The sequence below is a fragment of the Panicum hallii genome, chromosome 3 (assembly GCF_002211085.1).
Source record: "Panicum hallii strain FIL2 chromosome 3, PHallii_v3.1, whole genome shotgun sequence".
NCBI lineage: Eukaryota > Viridiplantae > Streptophyta > Magnoliopsida > Poales > Poaceae > Panicum > Panicum hallii.
The window spans coordinates 64,090,044-64,115,260 of NC_038044.1; the positions used below are offsets into that span (position 1 = coordinate 64,090,044).

The 25,217-nt window shown below is 51.0% G+C and overlaps 2 protein-coding genes across 2 annotated transcripts; one reads left to right on the forward strand and one right to left on the reverse strand.

The window, feature by feature from the left end:
• The first annotated feature begins 2,060 nt into the window (after positions 1-2,060).
• On the forward strand, positions 2,061-4,436 carry LOC112883977 (protein NUCLEAR FUSION DEFECTIVE 4-like). The gene is made up of 2 exons (XM_025949257.1): positions 2,061-2,262; positions 2,351-4,436. Exon 2 carries the CDS (start codon positions 2,452-2,454, stop codon positions 4,210-4,212), a length of 1,761 nt encoding a protein of 586 aa, XP_025805042.1. The 5' UTR covers positions 2,061-2,262; positions 2,351-2,451; the 3' UTR covers positions 4,213-4,436.
• A 1,252-nt stretch (positions 4,437-5,688) lies between these two features.
• Positions 5,689-7,743, reverse strand: LOC112887065 (protein NUCLEAR FUSION DEFECTIVE 4-like). The gene has a single exon (XM_025953146.1). It carries the CDS (start codon positions 7,707-7,709, stop codon positions 5,946-5,948), a length of 1,764 nt encoding a protein of 587 aa, XP_025808931.1. The 5' UTR covers positions 7,710-7,743; the 3' UTR covers positions 5,689-5,945.
• Positions 7,744-25,217: the final 17,474 nt, after the last annotated feature.

A 25,217-nucleotide genomic window follows, 5' to 3' on the forward strand; every position in this document is an offset into this window, starting at 1 on the left:
GACCTTGAATATATATTTGTTGTTGCTTTAGTTCATGTGTACAGTGAATAGAAGCTCCATTGGCCACCCTGACTTGGACAGGTTTTTGTAGTGGACTCCAATTTGGAAAAGCTGTTGCCATCTGTTCACTGATAAAGTTGCTTGAACTACCAGAATCAATCAGCGTAAGTGGTTGATGCCCATATAAATTACCCACAATTCTGATTGTTCTTGGGGAATCATTACCGTTCACAGCATGAGCAGACAAGGCCATCAGGTCATCACCAGAGTCATCATCAGCTTCAAAATGCAGCTCAGGAATGGAATTAGGATCTTGGAGAAGTTGCTAAAGCTCCTCCGCAACGTGCAGAGACACGGTTGGAGCACATCTATGGTTTTGATTCCACTTGACTCCACATTTATAACAAAGCCCTTTTGCCCTTCTGTATGCCTTGATAGCTGACAATACATCTTCTGGATTCTGCAATCTTAATGCTTCTACATGCTTCTTCTCTTCAGGACTAGAGAATTGAGGTGCTTTACTGGTAGGAGGTGGTGGTTGAGGCCGAGAATACCCTTCTTGTTTAGGTGCAGACTTTGCATAATATTCCTGTCGGCGAGGCTCTTTCTTCAGAATATCCCTTATCAGGCCTTCCTGCAATAATGCTAAAGAACTAGCAGAATCCATAATGTATTATGTGTTCATTGAAAATATATATATATATATAACTCAAATTAAGAAACTAATTAAAAATGATGAAAATAAAAGATGATGAAGAAGAAGAATAAATGCAATGCAATTATTATTGGTAGGTACGTACGTTGTCGTTGATGAACCAATGATCTTGGGTATATATATTGTCACGTGGTTAAAAGTTAGTAGTATGTCGCCGAGAAAGAGGTAGTGTGACAGAGACCTCCATGATCTTGGGTGCGTTTGGTTGGCTGCCACAGTTGGGGCGGCGCCAAAAAAAATCATGAACGGCACCATGCCTACGTTGGTTGTTGAGCTCTCGCTCTCGTGCTCCTCGCAAAACACAGTGCCGTACAAGAATAGATAGCGCATCCATTATATTATTCCCTCGTCTCCACTCATCTCGTCCACAGAAGCCTTCATCATCATTGTTGGGGTCTTTTTTTTTTCCTGCAAAACACCGTACGGACTGACATAAATGGTACTAAGAATGGTCATATCTAAGAATGCTAGGATGAGATCTGTCAATTGGCACTTGAAGCCGCCTATCAGCAATAACACAAGCATTTGGATCAAATACAAAAATTCTCTGCCCCATTGCCCCAAACTCAACTGATGCAGCTTCAGCATTCAAACTTGGAAAACAGGCTCTTCGAATCTGCAGAAAAACAGCAAAGCCTCACACCTAAGTACGTGAAATGCTAACAATTCGAATTTGAATCCACCAATTATTTGGTTTTACCTCTTCGATACCATCTTCTTCTTGCCAATTGGAAGACGAAAGATTGGGGGCACCGTACCTCTTCAGCCCACGCACGAGTTCACTGGGCCAATCTCCCCCCGCAGGTCAGGTTGGGCCAATCTCATCTCCGAGCCAATCTTCAGTCAATTGCAGAGGCCACAAATTAATTTTTTTTTGGTAAGGGTTCAACCGGATTTTACAGAAACCATATTAGGCCACGCACGAATTATTAGGCCCAACATCTATTCTGCGGCCTGTTCTGACTGATCTCCTTTTTTTTTTATCTTATCCCATCCTCCCCGTGGGGAGATGCATTGAGCCTGCCTTCCTCCTGTTACGGCCTCTGAAGCCCACCTCCCCAAGGCCCAATTATACCACAGTATAGTGGCAGGCAAATCGCTTGTCGTTTGCGACAGCTCCTGCTCCTGGGATCAGATGCGTGCTATGCTTCTTCTCCATGTGTGTGGCAGTGTGGGTGGCCACATGAAAAAAGTTTTGGGTTGCAGGGCATGCCTGAAAGTGCCTTTCCATTTTACTTCATGACGACGACGACGACGACGACGACGACGACGATGAAGTCAAGGAGATGATGCGCATCGTGACGTCGAGGCACAGTCCAGTTTGGATTGGGCGTCTCGATTGGATGACCATCTCCTACTCCTAGTCCTGGCACCGTAGCACACTAGCGTTTGCTTTGTCACTCTGCCAGCACAAAGCCATCTAGTTCGACTGTTCAAACACTGTCTGTGTCACCACCCATGACACGGTCCCCTTGATGGCTCAAGAGTAGTCAGTCAGTCACATAACATGTGCTCAATTGGCACTCCTAATCCAGTATCAGTACAAGGTAACACCAATTCACTGAACTTGCTTTCGCCCAAACTTTGTGTGCAGTGCAGCCTCACCAACCTTACCTGCCACTACTCTCGCCCAAGGAAAGGAGCCTTCATAATCCGCCACTGCCTCCAAAGGAATCCAAGAAGCAGCGGCCGGGGAGAGCAACAGCCACTCCACTCCACTCCACTCCACTCCACCCATGGCGCCAGCGGCTGCGGCGGCCTTCGCAGCGCAGGTGCTGCGCGGGCGCTGGTTCATGGCGTACGGCTCCTTCCTCATCATGTCCGCCGCCGGCGCCACCTACATCTTCGCCATCTACTCCAAGGACATCAAGGCCACGCTGGGGTACACGCAGGAGCAGCTCAACACCGTCGGCTTCTTCAAGGACGTCGGCGCCAACATCGGCATCCACGCCGGCCTCGTCGCCGAGGTCACCCCGCCGTGGGTCGTCCTCGCCGTCGGCGCCGCCATGAACCTCGGCGGCTACCTCATGCTCTACCTCTCCGTCACCGGCCGCGTCCGCCCCGCGCCGCCGCTCTGGCTCGTCTGCCTCTACATCGCCGTCGGCGCCAACTCGCAGGCCTTCGCCAACACCGGCGCGCTCGTCACCTGCGTCAAGAACTTCCCCGAGAGCCGCGGCGTCATGCTCGGCCTCCTCAAAGGGTTCGTCGGCCTCAGCGGCGCCATCTTCACCCAGCTCTACCTCGCCTTCTACGGCCCCGGAGGCGGCGGCGACACCAAGCCGCTCATCCTGCTCGTCGGCTGGCTCCCGGCTGCCGTCTCCGTCGCCTTCCTCGGCACCATCCGAATCATACGCGCACCGCGCCCGCCCGCCGCGGCGCGCCGGGAGTACCGCGCGTTCTGCGCCTTCCTGTACGTTTCGCTCGCGCTCGCGGCTTTCCTCATGGTCGCCATCGTCCTCCAGAAGCGCTTCCGGTTCACCCGCGCCGAGTACGGCGTCAGCGCCACCGTCGTGTTCACGATGCTCCTCCTCCCCATCGGCATCGTGCTGCGCGAGGAGGCCGCGCTGTTCAAGTTCAACATCAGGAACGCGCCCGAAGCGCAAGCTGACGCGCCGGCTCTGCCCCCAGTGACCGTGGCCGCATCCGCGAAGCCGGCGTCGACGGCGGTGGGTGCGAGATTGCTTGCCGCGCTGAGGCCGCCACCGCGCGGCGAGGACTACAGCATCCTGCAGGCGCTGGTGAGCGTGGACATGCTGCTTCTGTTCACGGCGACGGTGTTCGGCGTGGGCGGCACGCTGACGGCCATCGACAACATGGGCCAGATCGGCGAGTCGCTGGGCTACCCGCAGCGCAGCGTCGCCACCTTCGTCTCCCTCATCAGCATCTGGAACTACCTCGGCCGCGTCGCCGCCGGTTTCACCTCGGAGGCGCTCCTGGCGCGGTACCAGCTCCCGCGGCCGCTCCTGGTGGCGGGCGTGCTCCTCCTGACGGTGCCGGGGCACCTGCTGATCGCGTTCGGCGTGCCCGGGTCGCTGTACGCGGCGTCGGTGCTGGTGGGGTTCTGCTTCGGCGCGGCGTACCCGATGATCCTGGCCATCATCTCCGAGCTCTTCGGCCTCAAGTACTACTCCACGCTCTACAACGTCGGCAACGTGGCCAGCCCCGTCGGCTCCTACATCCTCAACGTCCGCGTCGCCGGGAGGATGTACGACCGGGAGGCGGCGCGGCAGGGCGCCGTGGCGGCGGTGGCCGGGAAGGGCGTCACCTGCGTCGGCACGCGCTGCTACAGGGAGTCGTTCCTGGTCGTTGCGGCGGTGACCGTGGGTGCGGCCGCGGTGACGTTGGCGCTGGCGTGGAGGACGCGCGCTTTCTACGCGGGGGACATATACGCGAGGTTCAAGGAGGGAGGAGTGAGTGGCAATGGCGTCGGCGAGGGGGCGGTGGTGGAGTCCAAGGAGCAGCCGGAGGTGGACGGACGCCGGGGAGACCGCGAGTGATGGTTGCAGATGCCGAACCAAGACAAGCTAGAGGACACGACCACACTAGTTAACAGCACACTCAACAGCGTTACAGAGAGCATGCCCAAGATTGGAATTTTCGTGATCGTTTGATTTTTGTTTTTCGATTGGAAATTTGGTAGCTGACCGTGACATTTGTTTTGTACTATGCATTATTTTTTGTCTATCCAGTTCCACAGGAAAAAGATGACTTTTTTTGTTAATGATTGCCACTACCTTACATTTTTATTGGATAGTCAATTGCTGTATGCGATCAACACTGACTGACATTCTGTGGTCAGCATCAAAGGGCAGAGAAAGCTCACATGCCATTGTGGACTCGCGTTGAATGAGTCAATCTATTATTATCGGAGCACGCGGCGTTGGGCGTGGCGTCATCCTATTCCTACCCTATCCATAGACAAATAATTGTAAGTTTAGCTAAATTTATAGAGATGAGTATTAACACCTAACACATCATATAAGTTCATAATGATCCAATTATGCTTGTTTGGTACTGTAGATATTATCACTCTTTTTTCCATCAGCTAAAAAGAAATTAAAATAGTTTGACTTGTGACAAACTAAAATACTTTATATTTCAAGGCAGAGAGTAGAGAGTATATTTTTAAGCTAACATTGATTCGCATTGTTCGTGTGTTATCAAGGACATGGAGAAAGTAGAACCTCCGATGAGAGTATAATTTGCAGCCAGCAGTGTGACGAGTCCCCTCTTTTGCAACAAGATGAGACCAACGTTGGACGAATATTGGGCAAACACCAGAAATTCAAATGTTTTCATACCAAAAAAAAGTATTATGGAGGTTATGAAACTGATATTGCAGTAAGGTGACCAAGGTTGGACGGACAATGTGCGAACACTAGAATTTCAAACGAAATTGTACAAAAGTTCATTATGGGGGTGATGAAACTGATACTTCACTAACATGACCATTGTTGGACAGATAATGTGCAAACACTAGAACTTCAGATGAAATCGTACAAAAGTTCATGACTGAGATGATGAAACTGACATTGTGCAAGCGCGACCACCATCAAAGGGCTGAAGTACACGTGGTAGGACACGGAGAAAAGTGTGTAGCCTACGAATGATGACTCACTTTATCTACAAGCACTGAACAAAACAAATAAATCTATTTTCACACGTGGGCCTGGGATTAGCATCTGTCTATCTTATCCGGAAACAACCATTTCCCACTCGAAAATCAAATATCTCAACTACCAAAAGGTTTCATGTCCCCTTGACACAAATAAAAATCAATTCGAATTTCCAAACTTGGAACCCAATACTTTTGAACATCATACTTAAATTTATTCAGACGCAAAACCGTTTTTTTAAACAACGAAAGGAACTCAAAGTATCTATCAAGTTCCAAGCTTTTCACTAAATCTGTAATCCTAACTATCTACAATTTTTGTCTAAAATTTCAATTCGAATGACAGCATATATACTGAAAGTTTTGAACTGCAACTCAGGCGGCATGGTACAGGAGTAACAGGCATGGTTGGCAGCTTGTAGGTTCCATTTCTAATTGAGATGACGAACGGGGAGACTAGTTCAAAATTTTCAGAGGAGGCCATGTGCATGGACCCTGGTCGACATCCAAAGATCCAAAAAAAAAAACATGCGTAGAGAAATGATACATCGAGTTGACAATAGAGTATCGTATCGACAAGAGCACTTGTTCTACATGGACTGGTGCGGTCCAATCTTACAACTGTTCCTTGGCTGGTTGTACTTCTACCCTGTCTTCACCAATGGCATCACCACTGCTAGTGCTAGTTCCCTCCTTGAACTTTGCATAGATGTCTCCCGCGTAGAACTCCCTGGTCCTCCACGCCAGCGCCGCCGTCACCGCCGCCGCGGCCACGGTCACCGCCGTGATGACCAAGAAGGACTCCCTGTAGCACCGGACGCCAATGCACGTGACGCCCTTCCCCGCCGCCGCGGCCACGGCGCCCTGCCGCGCCGCCTCCTGGTCGTACATGCGCCCGGCGACGCGCACATTGAGGATGTACGACCCCACGGGGCTCGCCGTGCCGCAGAAATTGTACAGCGTCGAGTAGTACTTGAGGCCGAACAGCTCCGACACGCTGGCCAGGATGAGCGGCTGCGCGGCGCCGAAGCAGAACCCGATCGCCACCGACGCCACGTACAGCGACCCCGGCACGCCGAACGCGATGAGGAGGTGCCCCGGCACGGTGAGCAGGATCACGGCCGCCAGGATGAGCGGCCGCGGCAGGCGGTGGCGCGCCAGGAGGGCCTCGGAGGCGAAGCCGGCGGCGACGCGGCCGAGGTAGTTCCAGATGCTGATGAGGGAGACGAAGGTGGCGATGCTGCGCGGCGGGTACCCCAGCGACTCGCCGATCTGGCCCATGTTGTCGATGGCCGTCAGCGTGCCGCCCACGCCGAACACCGTCGCCGTGAACAGTAGCAGCATGTCCACGCTCACCAGCGCCTGCAGGATCGTGTAGTCCTCGCCGCGCGGCGGCGGCCTCAGTGCGGCAAGCAATTTCGCACCCACCGCCGTCGTGGGCTTCGAGGTGACAGGCGAAGGCTCCGGCACCGGCTTTGTGGCCGCCACAGTCGCCGTGGACGGCTCCGTGTAGTCCTCTGCCGCTTGCGCTTCAGGCGTGTTCTTCTTGAACAGAGCAGCCTCCTCGCGCAGGACGACGGCGAAGGGGATGAGGAGCATGGAGAGCACGAAGGCGGCGCAGACTCCGTACTCGGCGCGGGTGAATAGGAACCGCTTCTGCAGGATGATGGCCACCATGAGGAACGCCGCGAGCGCGAGCGAAACGCACAGGAAGCCGCAGAACGCGCGGTACTCCCGGCGCGCCGCGGCGGGCGAGCGCGGCGCACGTATGATCCGGATGGTGCCAAGGAAAGCGACGGAGACGGCGGCCGGGAGCCATCCGACAAGCAGGATGAGCGGCCTAGTGTCGCCGCCGCCGCCGGGGCCGTAGAAGGCGAGGTAGAGCTGGGTGAAGATGGCGCCGCTGAGCCCGACGAACCCCTTGAGCAAGCCGAGCATAACGCCGCGGCTCTCGGGGAAGTTCTTGACGCAGGTGACGAGCGCGCCTGTGTTGGCGAACGCCTGCGAGTTGGCGCCGACGGCGATGTAGAGGCAGACGAGCCAGAGCGGTGGCGCGGGGCTGACCCGGCCGGTGATGGAGAGGTAGAGCATGAGGTAGCCGCCGAGGTTCATGGCGGCGCCGACGGCGAGGACGACCCACGGCGGGGTGACCTCGGCGACGAGGCCGGCGTGGATGCCGACGTTGGCGCCCACGTCCTTGAAGAAGCCGACGGTGTTGAGCTGCTCCTGCGAGTATCCCAGCGTGGCCTTGATGTCCTTGGAGTAGATGGCGAAGATGTAGGTGGCGCCGGCGGCGGACATGATGAGGAAGGAGCCGTACGCCATGAACCACCGCCCGCGCAGCACCTGCGCCGCGAAGGCCGACGCGGCGGTCGCCATGGCCGACGGCTGCTTGCTTGTCGCGAGCAGAGTGTGTGTGCTGTTCTGGATTACTATCTAGTTGCTTAAGGAGTACAGTATATATAACAGTTAGTGGTAAAGCAGCTGTTAGTTAAAAAGTTTGTGGGTCAAATATAATGCATGCTGTGATGTGAACTGGAGCACACTGCTGCATTTCTAGTTTTACCGGAGCATGCGTGCGTATACCGGTGAGTTGGAAAGTTAAAAGAAAGATGAGATCGAACTTTAGACCAAGCAGAGCACACTCTGCTGCATTTTTTTGTTTTTCAAAAAAGATATTATTTTTTAACTTCTTAGGCGTAGTAGTAGAATAAAATTTAAACTTGCAATGATATCTATAATTGACCATCCGGCCCGAGGCCCGTGGGCTGGCCTACGCTATGACTTTCTAGCCCGGCATGGGCCTCGTGCCTCGTGCCGTGCTATAATTGTCATAATTTAGGCAGGCCGGAAAGTGGCCGTGGAGCAAGATGGGTTTGAAGGATAATTATAATAGGCTTGCGGATTGAACCCTATACAGGTGTTTTGGGCCCATGATAGCCGTGTATCTAGGTAGGTATGTATGTTTAAACAGTTTAAATACAGATAGTTGAGATTTGTGTCGTGTTTGGTTAGGATTGGTTAGGAAAAGAAAGTCTATGAACTATAAATATGTATCTTGGGTAAACAATAAGAGATCAGAATCATTCATCAACAACACTCGGCGCATCGCCTCCCCTGTTCTAGAGTTTCTCGGGTAAGTGTTGTGCAGCTCCGATCACACCCTGCATGATCGGGGCAACATCGTCCTTACTTGTTCACTTTTTGTGTTTCTCGTTCTGAAGCATTGTTGATGGCGAGTAACACTAGTTATCCTGACGCGTATAGAGTAACATTAGTTTTTTCATGCTTTAATCGTGCTTTGCCTGTTACCTATGAGCGTTCAGCTGTCATCATGCCCGAGCTCGGGTGCGAGGACAGCACGTTGCTTTGTTCTTATTTAAGTAGATCCAATCTGCTATGGTTAATCTTTGATTATCAGAGATTTAGTTTAATATCTGCGTAATTAGGCCCTGCAAACGAGTTGAAAGATCCGGCTGTATGTTTGGTATCTTATGATAGCTTAAAAAGGGATTATTTCAGGAATCGGCTTTTTGGTTAGTTTTTAGACCTCTGTTTAAGTTGTTGTCTCGTTACCTTTTGTATTGGTTAGGCTCAATCACGTGTAGGATGTTCTGATTGCGTAGTGAAGGCTTTAACCGTCATAGATTGGATTAACTTAATGTTTATAGAGCAAGATTTATCCTATTATCGTTTATATTTGCTTTATTTATAGATCCGATCCGGTATTGAACACAACCAGCTCTTTACAGCCGATATCGAGAAACATCCTATGAGCCGATCACGGCTCGGACTAATGTTTATAGGTGTCTGTGTATACAGGAAACTAACACATAACACCTTCCTGATTAGGTACAAGGTCAGGTGGCACGCCTAGCGACTCCGCAGTCAGGACGTGTGCCGGATCTCGGGCCGTTGACCGAGGGACCGGGGCCCACCAGCAGTCCCGGAAGCCTCTCGGCTCCTCGTGTCGCCTGTCATTGCTCGCCAGTGGGTTTCGATCGACAACATATTCTGGCACGCATGGTGGCACAATCGTCGCCATCTTCATCATCTTCAACATCTTCTTTGACTTCATCGATTGCTGTTGACGGGATGGCAAGGGATGAACCGATCACCTACGAGGAGCTGTCTGCTGAACATAAGTAAAGACATGACGAGATTAAGGCTCAATTCGAAGCCGATCTCATCGGCTGTTTCGAGAGGATCCGCCACCACGGCGTCAGGTGGAAGGGTTTTTCACCCAAAGGTGCCCTTGATGGAGTGGATCTGTCTACCCCATCGGAGAACCGTACCAGAGCTCTTCGGCAAGAAGTAAACTACACGGTGGCTCACTCGCTACACCGACACTCTGAGAGCTTGGTTAACGCTTTCGAGCGTGTTGCCCTGCGTGTGGTCCAGGAAATCATGAAGCATCAGCACTCTCCAACGGGACCTACCTTGGCGAGTCACAAAGGGGAATTACTGTTCCTAACTAGGCCACCACTGCCTTATGCGCTCGCGGCTGCGGAATCGCTTGGCTCTCCGGCTTATGTGGTTTACAAGGTGGGAGGTGATCCCGTGGATCACCAGTTCTTCAGCGAGCCACCCAGAGAGATCCCGCATGGCTATATGTGTGCTTATATACCGGATGGCAGTAGTCCGGTACATTCAGCACAGAAGGCAGCTGGAGGGGTTTCTGGAGCGGATGCAGATAAACAAGCTTGGCAGGCAGCCTATGCCACCGGGCCGAGCCACGATAATGCGCACTCAGCCCCAGCATCACAGTCGGCGGAGGAGATCAGTGCCATTCTGAGAGATCAGTTTGGCATTTTACCAAAGAGGAGAGCGATCGGCTATACCAAGCCGTATCCTAGTGACTATGACCTAATTCCCTTACTGCCTAAGTATCGGCTTCCTGAGTTTACCAAGTTCAGCGGAGCGGAAGGTTCTAGCTCTATTGAGCACGTGAGCCGATACTTAGCGCAACTCGGGATGATCTCGGTATCAGATCCTTTGCGAGTAAGGTTTTTCTCGCAATCTCTCACAGGGCCACCTTTGGGTGGTATACATCATTAGGCCCTGATTCAATCCGCACCTGGAAGCAGTTGGAGGAATAATTCCATATTCAGTATCATTCCGACGCTGCAGAAGCGGGAATTGCCGATTTAGCGCAAGTGCGGCAGAAGCGCGGGGAAGCTGTGGCGGAATATATCCGACGCTTCAGAGAAGTAAAGAACCGATGCTACTCGACACGGATTTCAGAGAAGGAGGCGGTTGAGTTAGAATCTTTGGGGTTGCTAAAGCCGATCAGAGATCTGGCTTTCCAATTGGAGTTTACCTCTTTGGCGCATTTAGTGCAGAAGGTAACAACGCACGAACATCGCCACCCATAGCTATATCAAGATAAGTTCAAGCGTCAAGTGGTAATGATTGACGCAGAGGAAGCTGAAGACTCTGGGGATGAACAGGAGGTGGTAGTTGCAGAATAGATTCGGGGGGCAAACCCTGTGTCTTGTAAATGGGTGAAACAAACAGGGCCTGTGAAAGGGTTCGACTTCGACATAAGCAAAGTTGAACAGATATTGGGTCTGTTATTAAAAGAAAAACAGTTGAAGTTTCCAGAAGGATATAAGCCTCCTACAGCGCAGGAACTGAAGGGGAGGTCATATTGCAAGTGGCATTATTCTTTCACCCACAGCACAAGCGACTGCAAGGAGCTCCGTCGGCAGATCCAATCGGCTATCGAGCAAGGCCGATTGATCTTGGGGCAAAGCGCCATGAAGGTCGATACCCAGCCCTTCCCTAGTGTAAACCTGGTGGAGGGTTATGACCGGTCTGTCAGACCCGGGGCCACGGGACTGTGTACATAACGTAGTTTAAACAGGTTTAAGAGATTAAGTTCGTCTTATCTCTTATTTATTTCATTTATCTCTTATTTATCTCGTATGAGTAGGAGATAAAGCTAGTCGATACAGAGGGAATCTACTGGAGATATGTTCTGGTACAATTCCTTGGCTAGTATTGGTTAGGATTCATGTAACCCTGACCTCCCGGATATATAAGGGGGGACAGGGACCCTCTCAAAACAGATCATCCTAAGATCATCCTAAGATCATTCTATACCCAAAGCAATACAAATCACCACACAGGACGTAGGGTATAACGCACCTCGCGGCCCGAACCTGTCTAAGTTTTGTGTTCCTTACACATTCGAGTTCGTGATCTCGGCGTCTCCTCACCTAAACTTACCACCTTGGGCATATCCCTCGGTGGGCAGCCGGTAAAACACCGACAGCTGGCGCGCCAGGTAGGAGTGCGCATCGAAGATCCACCAGCGAACTTGATGGCATCTTTCCAGTTCACCAGGTCAGTTCTCTATCAGGGCATGACATTTGTTTTTGGCTCATGGGTTTGCATCGCAGATGGTGCAGGCAGTTTCAGTCGATTCCTCGTCGACATGAAGCCAAAAACTTCCGTGGTGGGTTCCAGCAGCGACCTTGACAAGTTTGTTGATGATCTTGACAACCTTTCAAACCATGCATCCGCCGCGAAGATCGAGGTGGAGTCTGCTTCGGGCATGACTTCTTCTGGCACTGCGGCAACCTTCCTTGGGTTGGACTTGTTCCAATCTAAGAACTCGCGTAACCGATCATAACTCGGTTCACGCAATTTGGCCACTGATCTCCAGGAGACCGGCATCTCCGAGTCCCTCTCCGCATTAGAGAAGGACTTGTATTTTTTTCTCCAACTTAGAGGGCCCGAAGCCACCGCACGTCGGGGGGCTTTGGGTGGTATCGGTGCTAGTGATCTGATGATCACCTCCACCCCGGTGGGGCGTTTTGTGCATTGGAAGGGCATGAAACCTTCATATCTACTCGAGGCTGTGGATCGACTTGGTGCCCACCTCGAACCTTTGCCTTTTTGAGGAGGGCAGGCCATTAGTCGCCGTGGTGGAGGAGTCGACTGAACTAGTCGACGAAGGCTCTGAGGAACTCATCTCCCGCCAGTTGCTGATGGCGGAAGAAGGCGAGAACGATGGCGATCTGCCCATCGACGAGCTTGATGTGGTCTCCGAAGATGAGGCCACAGCCAACACCGGCGAGGAGAATGACGCCGATCATGAGGCGCGGAGGACCCGGAACAGAGCTCGCGCAGCTCGCCGAAGGAGGGTCAATGAGCGTGTGCGATCCATGCATTGCGAGCTTGACGCCGAATTTGCTGCCGTAAGCGAGCGGGGTTTCAGGACTCCGGTGGCCAACATCGCCAGGGTTATAGCCATACTTGAGCGCAGTAACGATCCGAACATGCATCAAGCACTTCGTTACGCGCAGAGGGCCTGGTTTCAGCTTGATCAGCAGAATCCAGCGTCCACCCTCAGGGAGGAGCGCGTCGGTGAAAACCGAAGCCAGGCCCACAGCCGAACGGCAAGCGGTCATCCTCGACTTTCGCGCAGCCACAACAACAACGCTCGTGGGAGTCAGGCTCCTAGCGAGAGGCAGCAGCCACTTCCAGGAGGTAATCCGCGACAAGCCAATCATCGCCCTCCTCCAGAAGACTTGCACCAGCACATCAATGAAGGCCGCGATGCGCGGTCTGTGATCATTTCCAGGCGCAAAGTACGCGAAGAAGTCGAGGCGAAAGGTACTGACTGCAGCGACCGCTTCCCAACTTTCTCCGCACGATTTAGCAGCTACAAGTATCCTGAGGGCTTCAAACCAATCGGCATCACCAAGTATGATGGTAAGCAAGCTCCTCAGCAATGGCTACGCTGTTACTCCACCGCCATTGAAGTAGCAGGGAGTTCCAACATCACTAAGGTTGTCTACTTCCCGATGGCTTTGGACCCCGCGCCGCTAACGTGGTTGGAGAGCCTCAGCAACAACTCGATTGACTCCTGGGAGCGGCTCAGAAAGGTCTTCATCAACAACTTCCAGGGGGCGATCGCTCGTGCAGGTACTCGTCACAACCTTGCTCAGTACAAACAGGAACGTAATGAGCTCCTACGATCTTACACACGCCGTTTCTTCGACGTCCGCGCCACCATCGCGAACATCTCGGAGGAGGACATCATCGACTGCTTCTACAACGGCATCACCGATCCAGGCATCTACAGAGTCTTTTGGTGGAACAGGCCGAAGACTGTTGCGAGCTTGCGTGACATGATGCACGACTGGTCCGAACAGGAGGAGAAGATGTGGGAGCGGTTCCCGAAGCGTCAAGATGGTAATCTGAGACGTCTTCATGACATCCGCAACGACAAAGGCTAGCGGGACTATTCGGGTCCACCCCGAAAGTGCAAGCCAGATGATCTCATTGTGGCTGTGGATCGTCCCTCGCGAGGCAAGAAGTCGACAACGCAAGAGGAGTTCGAGAAGCTCCTGCAGAAGAAGTGCCCATGGCATCCAAGTGCCAATCATGTGGCCATTGATTGTTACCACCTTCGGAGGACTTTCAGCAATTTTGGGAGTGGTAAGAAGAACAAGAAGCCCATGGACAAAGAATCCGAAGACGATGACCAAGGGGACCAAGGGCGCAACCCGAAGTTCCAGGACGCTTCGAAGACCGTCAACGTCATCTTCGGGGGGGGGGGGGGGATGGAGACTTCAGATCCAGGTGGGAACAAAAACTGCTTCTCCGGGAGATCATGTCCATCGAGCCGCTCATTCTCCTGCGATGATCAGTGGACAAGCTTTTCGGAGCCCGGTAAGTTCCCCCTGGTTCTGGACCCGGTGGTGGCAGAAGTCAGGCTCACTAAGGTGCTCATCAACGGTGGGAGTGGTCTCAACCTCATCTTCGCCAGCACTTTGAGGAAAATGGGTCTGGACTTCACGGACATGCTGGTTCCAAGCAAGTCTCCTTTCTACGGCATCGTCCCAGCTAATGCGGCGCACCCACTTGGCATGATGGTTCTTCCAGTCACTTTCGGCATGAGGGAGAACTATCGCACCGAGTTCATTAAATTCGAAGTTGCTAACTTCGAATCTTCTTATCATGCTATACTGGGTTATCCGGCACTTGCCAAATTCATGGTAGTGCCGCATTATATTTATCTACTTCTTAAGATGCCAGGATAAAGTGGGGTACTCACTCTCTGAGGCGACTTGAAGAAGTCGTACGACTGCAACCAGGAGGCGATCCAGTATGCTTCGACTACGCGTGTGCCAGATGCTTCACGGGAAGTACTCGCGGCCGCGCAGCAGCTCTCCCAAGCCGCGCTGGAGATCCCTTCGAGAAAGACCAGTAAGTCGAGCATCCAGTCGACTGATGATATGGCCCTCAAGTCGATCCAGCTCCAGGAGGGTGACTCATCCAAGACCGCCGTCATTGGCGTGGGCTTAGGTGAGAAATAGGAACTCGCGCTCGTCAGTTTTCTTCGGGCTAATTGAGACATATTCGTGTGGAAACCAGCGGACATGCCAGGGGTGCCCAGGGAACTAATCGAGCATAGTCTGAATGTATACCCACAGGCCGTGCCAAAAAAGCAGCGCCTGCGAAGGTTTGCTCATGATAAGCGTGAGGCAATTAAACGGGAAATAGCTAAACTCCTCGCAGCTGGATTCATTAAAGAAGTAATCCATCCAGAGTGGGTAGCTAATCCCATCCTTGTAAGGAAAAGGAACAATGAATGGAGAATTTGTGTTGACTACACTGATCTCAACAAGCATTGCCCAAAAGATCACTTCGGGCTACCGCGCATTGATCAAGTCATCGACTCAACGGTGGGTTGTGTCCTTCTTTGCTTCCTTGATTGTTATTCAGGATATCACCAGATTGCGCTCAAGGAGGAGGATCAAATCAAGACTGCGTTCATCACCCTGTATGGGACATATGCTTACAAAACTATGTCCTTCGGGTCAAAAAATGCAGGAGCAACCTATCAGTGCGCGATCCAGATGTGCTTTGCGGATCAACTATATCGGAACGTTGAAGCCTATGTGGATGACGTGGTCATCAAGACCAGGAATCCCGACGGCCTGATTGCAGACTTGGAAGAGACGTTCAGCAGCTTACGCAGATTTCAGTGGAAGCTCAACCCAACTAAATGCGTTTTCGGAGTACCATCAGGGATATTGCTTGGGTTCATCGTCAGCAACCGGGGAATTGAAGCCAACCCTGTGACGATTTTGGCCATCACTGATATGGGGGCTCCGGCCACAATCAAAGATGTGCAGAAGTTAACAGGCTGTATGGCAGCCCTGAACAGGTTCATCTCCCGACTTGGGGAGAGAGGACTACCCATCTTCAAGCTCCTGAAGCGCCAAGACAAGTTCCAATGGACGGAGGAGGCCGAGCGGGACTTACAAGACCTGAAGCATCACCTTCAGTCCCCTCCGGTCCTCACAGCACCATTGCCGGGAGAGGATCTACTACTCTACATTGCGGCAACAAATCATGTTGTCAGCAGTGTTATTGTAGTCAAGCAAGGCGAAGAAGGCCATGCATTTGGAGTGTAGAGGCCCGTGTACTTCGTCAGCGAGGTACTCTCTGAATCTAAGGTACGGTACCCGGCGGTTCAAAAACTCTTATATGCCATTCTGATTACTTCACGAAAGTTACGCCATTACTTCTTCGAGTACAAGATCACTGTGATTACGGATTTTCCATTAGTGGATATTCTTCATAATCAAGACGCCACGGGGTGTATATCAAAGTGGGCTGAGTGGAGAGAGAATCAAATTCCAACTCCAGTCGACAAGCCAGAGCATTGGACCATGTACTTCAATGGATCTCTCAAGCTTGATGACAGCGGCGCTGGAGTCCTATTTATTTTTTCAAGAGGTGAACAGTTGAAATATGTCCTCCAGATCCTTTGGGAGGTATCCAATAATGAAGCCGAGTATGAAGCACTCCTTCACGGGCTATGTTTGGCGACATCACTAGGCATCAAGCGACTTCTTGTATATGGTGATTCACTCCTAGTCGTTCAGCAAGTAAACAAAGAGTGGGACTGCAACAAGGAGACAATGGACGCTTATGTACAGGAAATGTGCAAACTGGAAAATAAATTTTCCGGCCTGGAGGTTCATCATGTGTTACGGGAGCACAATGTGGGTGCAGATATTTTGTCCAAGCTGGGGTCTACACATGCACAGGTTCCAGCGGGAGTCTTTGTTCAGGAGTTAAAGCAGCCATCCATCAAGTCTTCACCTCAGGTAACCACCGATGCGGGCCCTCAACAACCCGATCGGGAGGTTATGGTGCTTGGTGAAGACTGGATAGAGGCTTATATCAATTTCATTTGGGATCAAAGGCTACCAGCGGGGATGGACGCAAGGAGCACAGAGGTATCTCGCGTCATGCGCTGAAGCAAGGGTTTCGTCATAGTCAACAGCAAACTTTATCGGCGTGGCGCTCGATCAGGCATTCTCATTAAGTGCGTCACGAAGGAAGACGGCTACGACATATTGTGGGAGATACATGAGTGTGTTTGCGGCAACCACGCGGCTTCACAATGCTCGTGGGGAAAGCATACAGAGCTGGTTTCTGGTGGCCCACCGCGGTGTCCGATGCTGAGGATCTTGTGCGGAGATGCCAAAACTGCCAATTCTTCGGCAAGCAGTCTCATGTTCCAGCTCACAGCCTCATCACCATACCTCCATCCTGGCCGTTTGCTTGCTGGAGCCTTGATATGATTGGCCCCTTCACGACGGCGCCAGGCGGCTTCACCCATTTGTTGGTAGCTATCGACAAGTTTACCAAGTGCATTGAGTACAAGCTGATAACCAAGCTCACACCAGATCGAGTTGTTGATTTCATCTTCGATATCTTGTATCACTTCGAATTTCCGAATACCATCATCACGGACTTGGGATCAAACTTCACGGCCAACCAGTTTTGGGAGTTCTATGAAAATGCGTGCATCGAGATCAAATATGTCTCTGTTGCACACCCAAGGGCCAATGGTCAAGTCGAGAGGGAGAATGACATGATAATTGATGGTCTCAAGAAGAGACTTTATGATGAAACCAGCAATAAAGGAGGCAAGTGGATACACGAGTTGCCACATTCGTCTGGGGGCTCCGGACTCAGCCGTCCAAAGCCACAGGACATACACCATTCTTCCTCGTGTACGGTTCTGAAGCTATCTTGCCGGCCGACATCATGTGGAAATCCCCAAGGGTTCCAATGTACAATGAAGGCGAGGTGGACGAGGCAAGGCAGTTAGAGCTCGATTCTGTCGAAGAAGCTCGCTGCACTGCTCTTGTTCAGTCAGCCCGATATCTCCAGGGGATCTGGCGATATCACGATCACAACGTGAGGGAACGGTCATTCAACATAGGTGAATTGGTCCTACGCCGCATCCAAGACGAGTCCGGCATACACAAGCTCAACTCAAGATGGGAAGGTCCTTTCGTCGTCAAGCAGGTTACAAGATCGGGGTCGTATCGACTACAATACCCCGAGGGCCAAGATGTCCCGAATTATTGGAATATTCAGAACCTACGCAAGTTATACCCATGAGCAAGCGTGCGGGGATAGCTATTCTCAGGGCGCCTAGACGATCTTCTTCTTCCGAATCAATTTGGAGGCTGCGTGCCACGAGTTTCGGAATGTAATTTTTTTCTATTAACAGACGGAGGCTCCGACCACGTTCATGTTTTATAAAATCGACTTCTCGCCATAAGTTATGACGGAGGAGACGGCCATGTTCACATCTTGTCGACTTCAAGATATAAGTTTTGATGGAGGCTTCGGCTACGTTCATGCTTTCTATGGTTCGACTTCCACCGTCACCTTTGATGGTCGCTTGCGACGATGATCGTATTTTTCCAACAAATTCGATCCGTTCGATTGGTTTATACCTAACTTGTTGGATGGGCTCGCACGAGGAGCTATTTTGACTACATCCAAAGTCGTTGCACTCGGGGTAGTTTCTTTTTCTGCCATAAGCACAGCAGTCTCGCGGTGATGCCCGCGTCCTTTCCCAACAAGTTCGATCCGTTCGATTGGTTTTTACCTAACGTGTTGGACGCGCTCAGATGAGGAGCGATCTCGACTACACCCAGAGTCATTGCACTCGGGGTAGCTTCATTCTGTGCCATAAGCACGGCAGTCTTGCAACTATGCTCGCGTTCTTTCCTAACTAGTTAGACTCGCTCGATCGGGCTATATCTAACCCGTTGGTTAAGTTCCTACTCGGAACTACTACGACTACTTTCAGGGTCGCTGCACCCGAGGGTAGTGTCTACTACTTAGCCTTTAAGTCTGAATGTCAATTCGGCTACGGCACATACAAGTAGAGGCATCATATGAAAATATATACAATGAAATCGAGTACTTGTTTTCACATTCTAATCCTGCAGTACACCTTTTACTATTTGTTCTGCTACAGGTTGGGCTTCTCGGAGGTACTCATTGAATTGATCTTCAGTACACTCTGCTGCCACCCCCTGCGCGAACATCTCCAGTTGTGCTTCTGGCCAAAAGGACTTCACAAAAGCGAGCGCTTGGCTGGCACACGCGACTGGGGCCTCTGTGAGGAATTTGACGACCTTTTGCGGCACTCCGAGGAGTCGCTCCAGCAAAGGCTGTTCACCTGCTTCACCTTCTTCTGGTGGATCCATCATATCCACCACCTTCTTGGCGGCTCCCATGAGGTCCTCCAACTCCTTTCGCTGCTGCTCCTTCTCCTCGCCCAGCATCTTGATTTGCCGAAGGCAGTCGACGAACTGTTCTTCAGTGTCGGTGACTACCTTCTGCAGCCTCTCGACGTCATCTGTACAGCGATACAGCATATTCTTCACGTTAATAAGCAGCTCTTCTTTGTATTTTAAGATTTTCCTAAGCTCTGCGGTGAAGATATTTTCAGTGTCCAAGGAAACTTGTTAAAGGAAATTACTCAAGGAAGGAAAAGGGCCTACCTTGGTGCGCTTTCTTCTGTTCCTTGAGCTGCTCCTCGAGATTGCACAGGTCGTTCTTGAGAAACCATGTCTCTCGAGTCCGTTCCTGCTTCAGCATGTCAAGCTCTCTCTGAAGATAGCAGCGGTTCTTTGTCTTCTCGTCGGATATGTGTTGTTTCATGGTAGCAAGCTCCTGGTGACCACTCACAACTGTTTTCAATTTCTCGGACTTCTTCTGAGAGTGCGTGATCACATTCTGCATAAAAGGAGAAGATTACGATAAGCAACTCGATAACGTATACAAGCAGAAGAGCGATCATGACTTACCATGGAAAAATCGTACAGCTCCTTGTAGGCCTTCTTGAAGATCTTTATGTTGCTGGCCGTCAGCATTGGATCATCCAACAGCTCAGTGGTGATGACATTCTGGTACCTGGGCCCGGTCATGAGCAGGTCGCCAGGACCCCTTGAGGTCCCTGCGGCTTCTACAGAAGGTGGCTGCTGGACGCCTGCAAGTTAAGATGCACTCAGTAGATATTGCCTCGGGCCAAGCAACTAGACGTGGGCGGTCAGACTCTTACTTGTGCCATCTACAGGAGCGGCACCAAGGGCCTTGACTTGTTCCCCACCACCAGCCCTGGCTTCGGCTTATTGTGGCTCGGGGGGGTGGCGGTAGGTCGGGCAGCGTCGTGTCTGCCTCTGGGGCTGGCTCCTGGGGCGTGGGCTCTTCCAGGGCCGATGGCTCGGGGGCTGGGGTAGCTGGGGCCGGCTTCGGCTTGTGCTTCGCGGCGCTCACAGACCTAATGAAGCAGAGTCAGTTCTATCATTACAAGTCAAAAAGGGCAGACTGTTCATTACGTAACAAGATGGGTACTTACAGTGAAGACCTCTTCATGACAGCCTTCTTCACCCGCATGACCCGTGGGCGACACCAGCCGGCGGCGTGGTGCCCGCCACAGCAATGGTAACCGATCCCGCCGCCGCAGCTGCTGGATCCGTTCCCATTTCTTGACGCCTGGGCCCGGGTGGAGAAGCAGGAGGACTGCAAACGGAAAATATCAACGTGCAAAAACATTGAGGTATGACAGCTAGGCAGCATATTCATACCTGGAGGACTCGACTTCTTGCGCTTTGTGTTTGCGCACAACCCGTCGATCCTGCGGGACCGAAGGCAGAGTGTCGGTCAACTCCACGGATGGTCCGGGGGAGTTGCTCTACTCGCCTTCCCCTCGGCTTCTTTCTCCGCCAGGGGGCTTCCGCCTTCAGTGGACTCGCTACCGGGCAGAGCCTCAGCTACTCAAGCCCTCTTGGCTTCAGCTACGGCGCTGGGGAGGAGGTGGTCCTGCCGAGGGATGTCGGGTTGCGGCGGGTAGCTCCGATACAACTCTGTTGCCCCTACAGAAGGTTTTCAGTTAGTAGTGGCAGAATAGAGTTTGTTTTCAATAAAAATTAGTTGAATACTCACCGGTCTTGGAGGACTTCGCGCGGAAAACAATCCTGGGACGTAGGGGACAGCGTTCACGTCCAACAGCACCCGCTTGACTCGGAGGAGTGCGGCTTCGTCTGACAGTTCCTCTGTGCACATGCGAGATGGATCTTCAGCGCCTGCGTACTCGAATCCAAGTTTGTAGCGTAGTTGGATTGGCTGGACCCGGTGTTTGTAGAAGGAGAGCATAACGGACGCGCTGGTCAATCCCATCAGCTTATGAGCTGCTATGGTGTCTAGCAATTCCTCAACTTGATCCATGTCCCCCCTGGGATGCTTGATATTCCACTCCGGCCTCACAATAGATGGTCTATTTGATTTTTCTGGGAGTTTGGGGGCATGATTTTTGATATAAACCAATGACTTTTCCACCCGGGAATGTTGGAGGGGAATTTGTACGCTAGGTACTTATCGCCGACCTGCTGTCTAAGTTGGATGCCGGCGCCCCCTACAACAGATGGATTCTTGGAGGTGGGTTGTGGTTTCACTCGGAAGAGGAAGCGGAAAAGATCCCAATGGGGTTCAATTCCGAGGAAAGCTTCACAGAAATGAATGAAAATTGAGATGTGGCAAATGGAGTTCCGGTTGAGATGATGGAGCTCATGCCCGTAATAGTAAAGAAGGCCATGGAAAAAGGAACAAGAGAGGAGGGCTAACCCCCGTTCAGCAAAATGGTAAAATATGATGATTTCGTTTATATTTTCCATGGGGAAAGTTTCGCGAAATGAAGGGCGCCAATTGACAAGATTCTTGTCTTGGAGCAATCCCTCGAAAACAAGCCTATTGAGATCGTTGAGGGAGCACTTACTGTGTGTCCACTCCCCGGACGGCGGCTGCGCCTCCTCCTTCTTCCCATCCTTCTCCGATTTCTTGGGGGCCATCTCTGGATCCGCTCGCCACGAGTTGCTCGGGGGCTACGGGGAGAGGGGCGGGGAGATCTGGGTGGATTGGGATTTCTTCAAGAGGAAGAAGGTGGAGTGATGCTCTATTTGGGGGATTTTGGCGGTTTTGGGCGAATTGCAGATTGGAAGCGTAGTTTTTACTTGGTGTTACCTTGGGGTTAAATAACCAGTGGCTGGGAACAGTTCTACTGTTTAGAAGTTGAAGAGTCATTTCAGGGAATATTTGGATGTTGAGGGGTCATTTGGTGGATTGTTTAGATAAAATATTCGTTTAATCATTTTTTCAGGGTTAATTATCCCGAAAAAAGGGGTTTTTCGAATGTTCGATCTAAATTCCATCATTTGTACCATCACATCAGTTATTTATTTTGGGACATTTTTACACTACATGCCACGACTTTTGGATCCTTATTTCCAAACCTGAGACGTTTGGATTCAAGGCTCGGGGCCTGTGGGATACGTGGCATCGACTACTTATTTTTTCGAATTTATTTGAAAAAGTAAGTAAGGAGGATTCAAGTTTAATGCGACCCTCAGCCTGATTCTTATATTCAACCTAAGGCTTGGGGGCTACTCCATATGGAGTGCGATTTCTCAATCGCACACCATATCAAAAATATAATTCGGGGCATGAGCACCTCATAACTTCGATGCAGCCAAGTAAGTACTTGAAGAATAATTTCAAGATGGAGCTTTGAAAGAAGCCGAAGACTACTTCAGAAGTACTTGATAAGCCTGCAATACTCAGCTACGAAGAGCTCGGGGGCTTATCAGATCCGGGGCCACGGGACTGTGTACATAACGTAGTTTAAACAGGTTTAAGAGATTAAGTTCGTCTTATCTCTTATTTATTTTATTTATCTCGTATGAGTAGAAGATAAAGCTAGTCGATACAGAGGGAATCTACTAGAGATACGTTCTGGTACGATTCCTTGGCTAGTATCGGTTAGGATTCATGTAACCCTGACCTTCAGGATATATAAGGGGGGATAGGGACCCTCTCAAAACAGATCATCCTAAGATCATCCTAAGATCATTCTACACCTATGGCAATACAAATCACCACACAGAACGTAGGGTATTACGCACCTCGTGGTCCGAACCTGTCTAAGTTTTGTGTTCCTTGCACCTTTGAGTTCGTGATCTCGGTGTCTCCTCACCTAAACTTACCACCTTGGGCATATCCCTCGGTGGGCAGCCGGTAAAACACCAACACGGTTCGCAAGGCGGCAGCTGGAATTTGCACTCGGCATCAACATGGCGGGGTTAGCGTCACGCCACCAAACCAAGAATAAAGAGGCTGATCCTAGCGATCAGCCCCAAAAAGAAGAAAAATGTTATATTATAGAAGAATAGGTGAGGCATGTCAAGAATCAGCGGCCGACTTCGTCTGATCTTCTCAAGACGTACGAGTACCAGTACCAGCAGCGTCTCCGGCGAGAATCGGAGGAAGAAGAGTACGAGCGACGTACTGGGAAGCGTTTGAAGAGACATGAAGACGCGCGTGATCATTGGCATTGCCCGTTTTTCAGGTACTGTTGGGATTCTGGTATGAGTCGATGGCCTACTACTAGAGACTACCCGGAGTGTGGACCTGCAAAACCAGATGCAAAGGGGGTTTCAGTTTTTCGACGTCTAGGACCTGTTCCAACTCAGCAAGAGAAGATTCGATCGCCACGAAGGAGAGTGGACCTTGATGAAGAAGAAGATAAGTATCATAGTCCGCGATGGTGCCCTGATAGACTCAAAGGTGCCCTGATAGAGTTCAGTGATTGCGCAGTTTGGAAGAAGCCGAGGCTACATATGTCGAGTCATTAAGGAAGGCACGCCCGAATTTGGCAGAACAGGTCCATCATGTGCAGAAAAAGGAATCATGCCCTCCCAGGAAGGAGTGGTGACTGAAGTTGACAAGAGCCGATGCGAAGACATCGGCTGACACGCATATGGTGTTTGTGCTCCCTGCAAAATTCCATGCGCGAGCCCATGAGGAGTCGTCAGTAGCCCAGCTTGACTTGGGGCCCCGGCCGGTAATATTTGAGAAGCTGCAAGCTAAGAATTACAAGCATTTGAAGGCTTTATATCTCAAAGGGTACATAAACGGCCAGCCCGTTAACAAAATGTTGGTGGATACAGGAGCGGCAGTTAACATTATGCCATACTCAGTTCTGCGCCGCTTGGGCCGGTCCACTGGAGATTTGATTGAGACTAACGTCACGCTAACTGATTTCAACGGGCAGACCTCAGAAGTTCAAGACGTCCTCAGTGTGGATCTGACCATCGAAAACAAGACCGTCCCGACCTCTTTCTTCATCATCAGTAGCAAGAGCACATACAACGTCCTACTTGGTAGGGATTGGATTCATACCAACTGTTGCACCCCTTCCATAATGCATTAGTGTCTAATCCAGTGTGATGGGGATGAGGTAGAAGTGGTTCATGCAGATGACTCAATTGAGATTTCACATGCTGCAATGAGCATTTGGGACGCAGAGGACCAGGAGCCGATCTCAGGGATGAGTTTGGAATGCTGCGATCGCATTGAAGCTACAAAAAATGAGATGAGGCTGGTCTTATCCACTGGCCTTACAGAGTAGAGGAGTTGCAAGAGACAAGCCGCTCTAGTGTATTTGTTAAGGTCGATTCCTGCGATCGGCCCCAAAAAATAAAGTGCAAACCTTTGATGTCGAATATTTTATATAGTCCAAGCCATTACAGAAAGGCCTGCTTTGACAGCCGGCCTTACTCTTTTTGTAAAGAATTGAAAGATAATGAAAGACACGGAGAGGCCGAACTCGACGATCGGCCAAAATTCTTTTTACCATCTTCTTTGTCCATCTGCAGCGTTGACTTAATAGAGGATGGGAAACTAGGATATGGGTTCACATCGGTTGACAAGCTCGAGGAAATAGATATTGGTCCTGGGGATAAGCCACGGCTAACATTTGTCAGCAAGAAGTTACGACCATGCTTGCGAGAGCCGATGATAGCTTTACTAAAAGAATATGCAGACTGCTTCGCCTGGGATTACACAGAGATGCCTGGGTTGGACAGATGCATAGTCAAGCATCGGCTCCCTCTCAAAAACGGATTTCGGCCATTCCAGCAACGAGCACGATAGATGAAGGTTGAGGTCCTGGTCGAAGTGAAAAAAGAAGTGGATAAAATGTTAGAAGCAGGATTTATTAGTCCTTGCAGGTATGCCGAGTGGATTTCAAGAGTGGAACCTGTGCAGAAGAAGGACGGCCGATGGCGAGTCTGCGTGGATTTCAGAGACCTTAAAAGAGCCACTCCGAAGGATGAATATCCAATGCCTGTTGCAGAGACGTTGATCAATGCGGTTGCAGGTCATAAAATCTTGAGTTTCATGGATGGCAACGCTGGTTATAACCAGATCTTTATGGCCCCCGAGGATATACACAAAACTGCATTCAGAGTACCTGTAGTGGTGGGTCTGTTCGAATATGTGGTTATGACCTTTGGTTTGAAGAATGCCGGCACTACGTATCAGCGTGCCATGAACTACATTTTTCATGAATTGATCGGTAAGTTAGTGGAAATTTATATTAATGATGTCGTAGTGAAGTCCGCGTCGGTTGAAGGACATTTGGAGGACTTACGATAAGTTCTGGAACAAACTAGAAGGTTCGGGCTTAGAATGAATCCGAAGAAGTGTGCT

Coding starts and splice junctions, on each gene's coding strand:
- LOC112883977 (XM_025949257.1), top strand. CDS start 2,452: ATGGCGCCAGCGGCTGCGGCGGCCTTCGCAGCGCAGGTGCTGCGCGGG.
- LOC112887065 (XM_025953146.1), bottom strand. CDS start 7,709: ATGGCGACCGCCGCGTCGGCCTTCGCGGCGCAGGTGCTGCGCGGGCGG.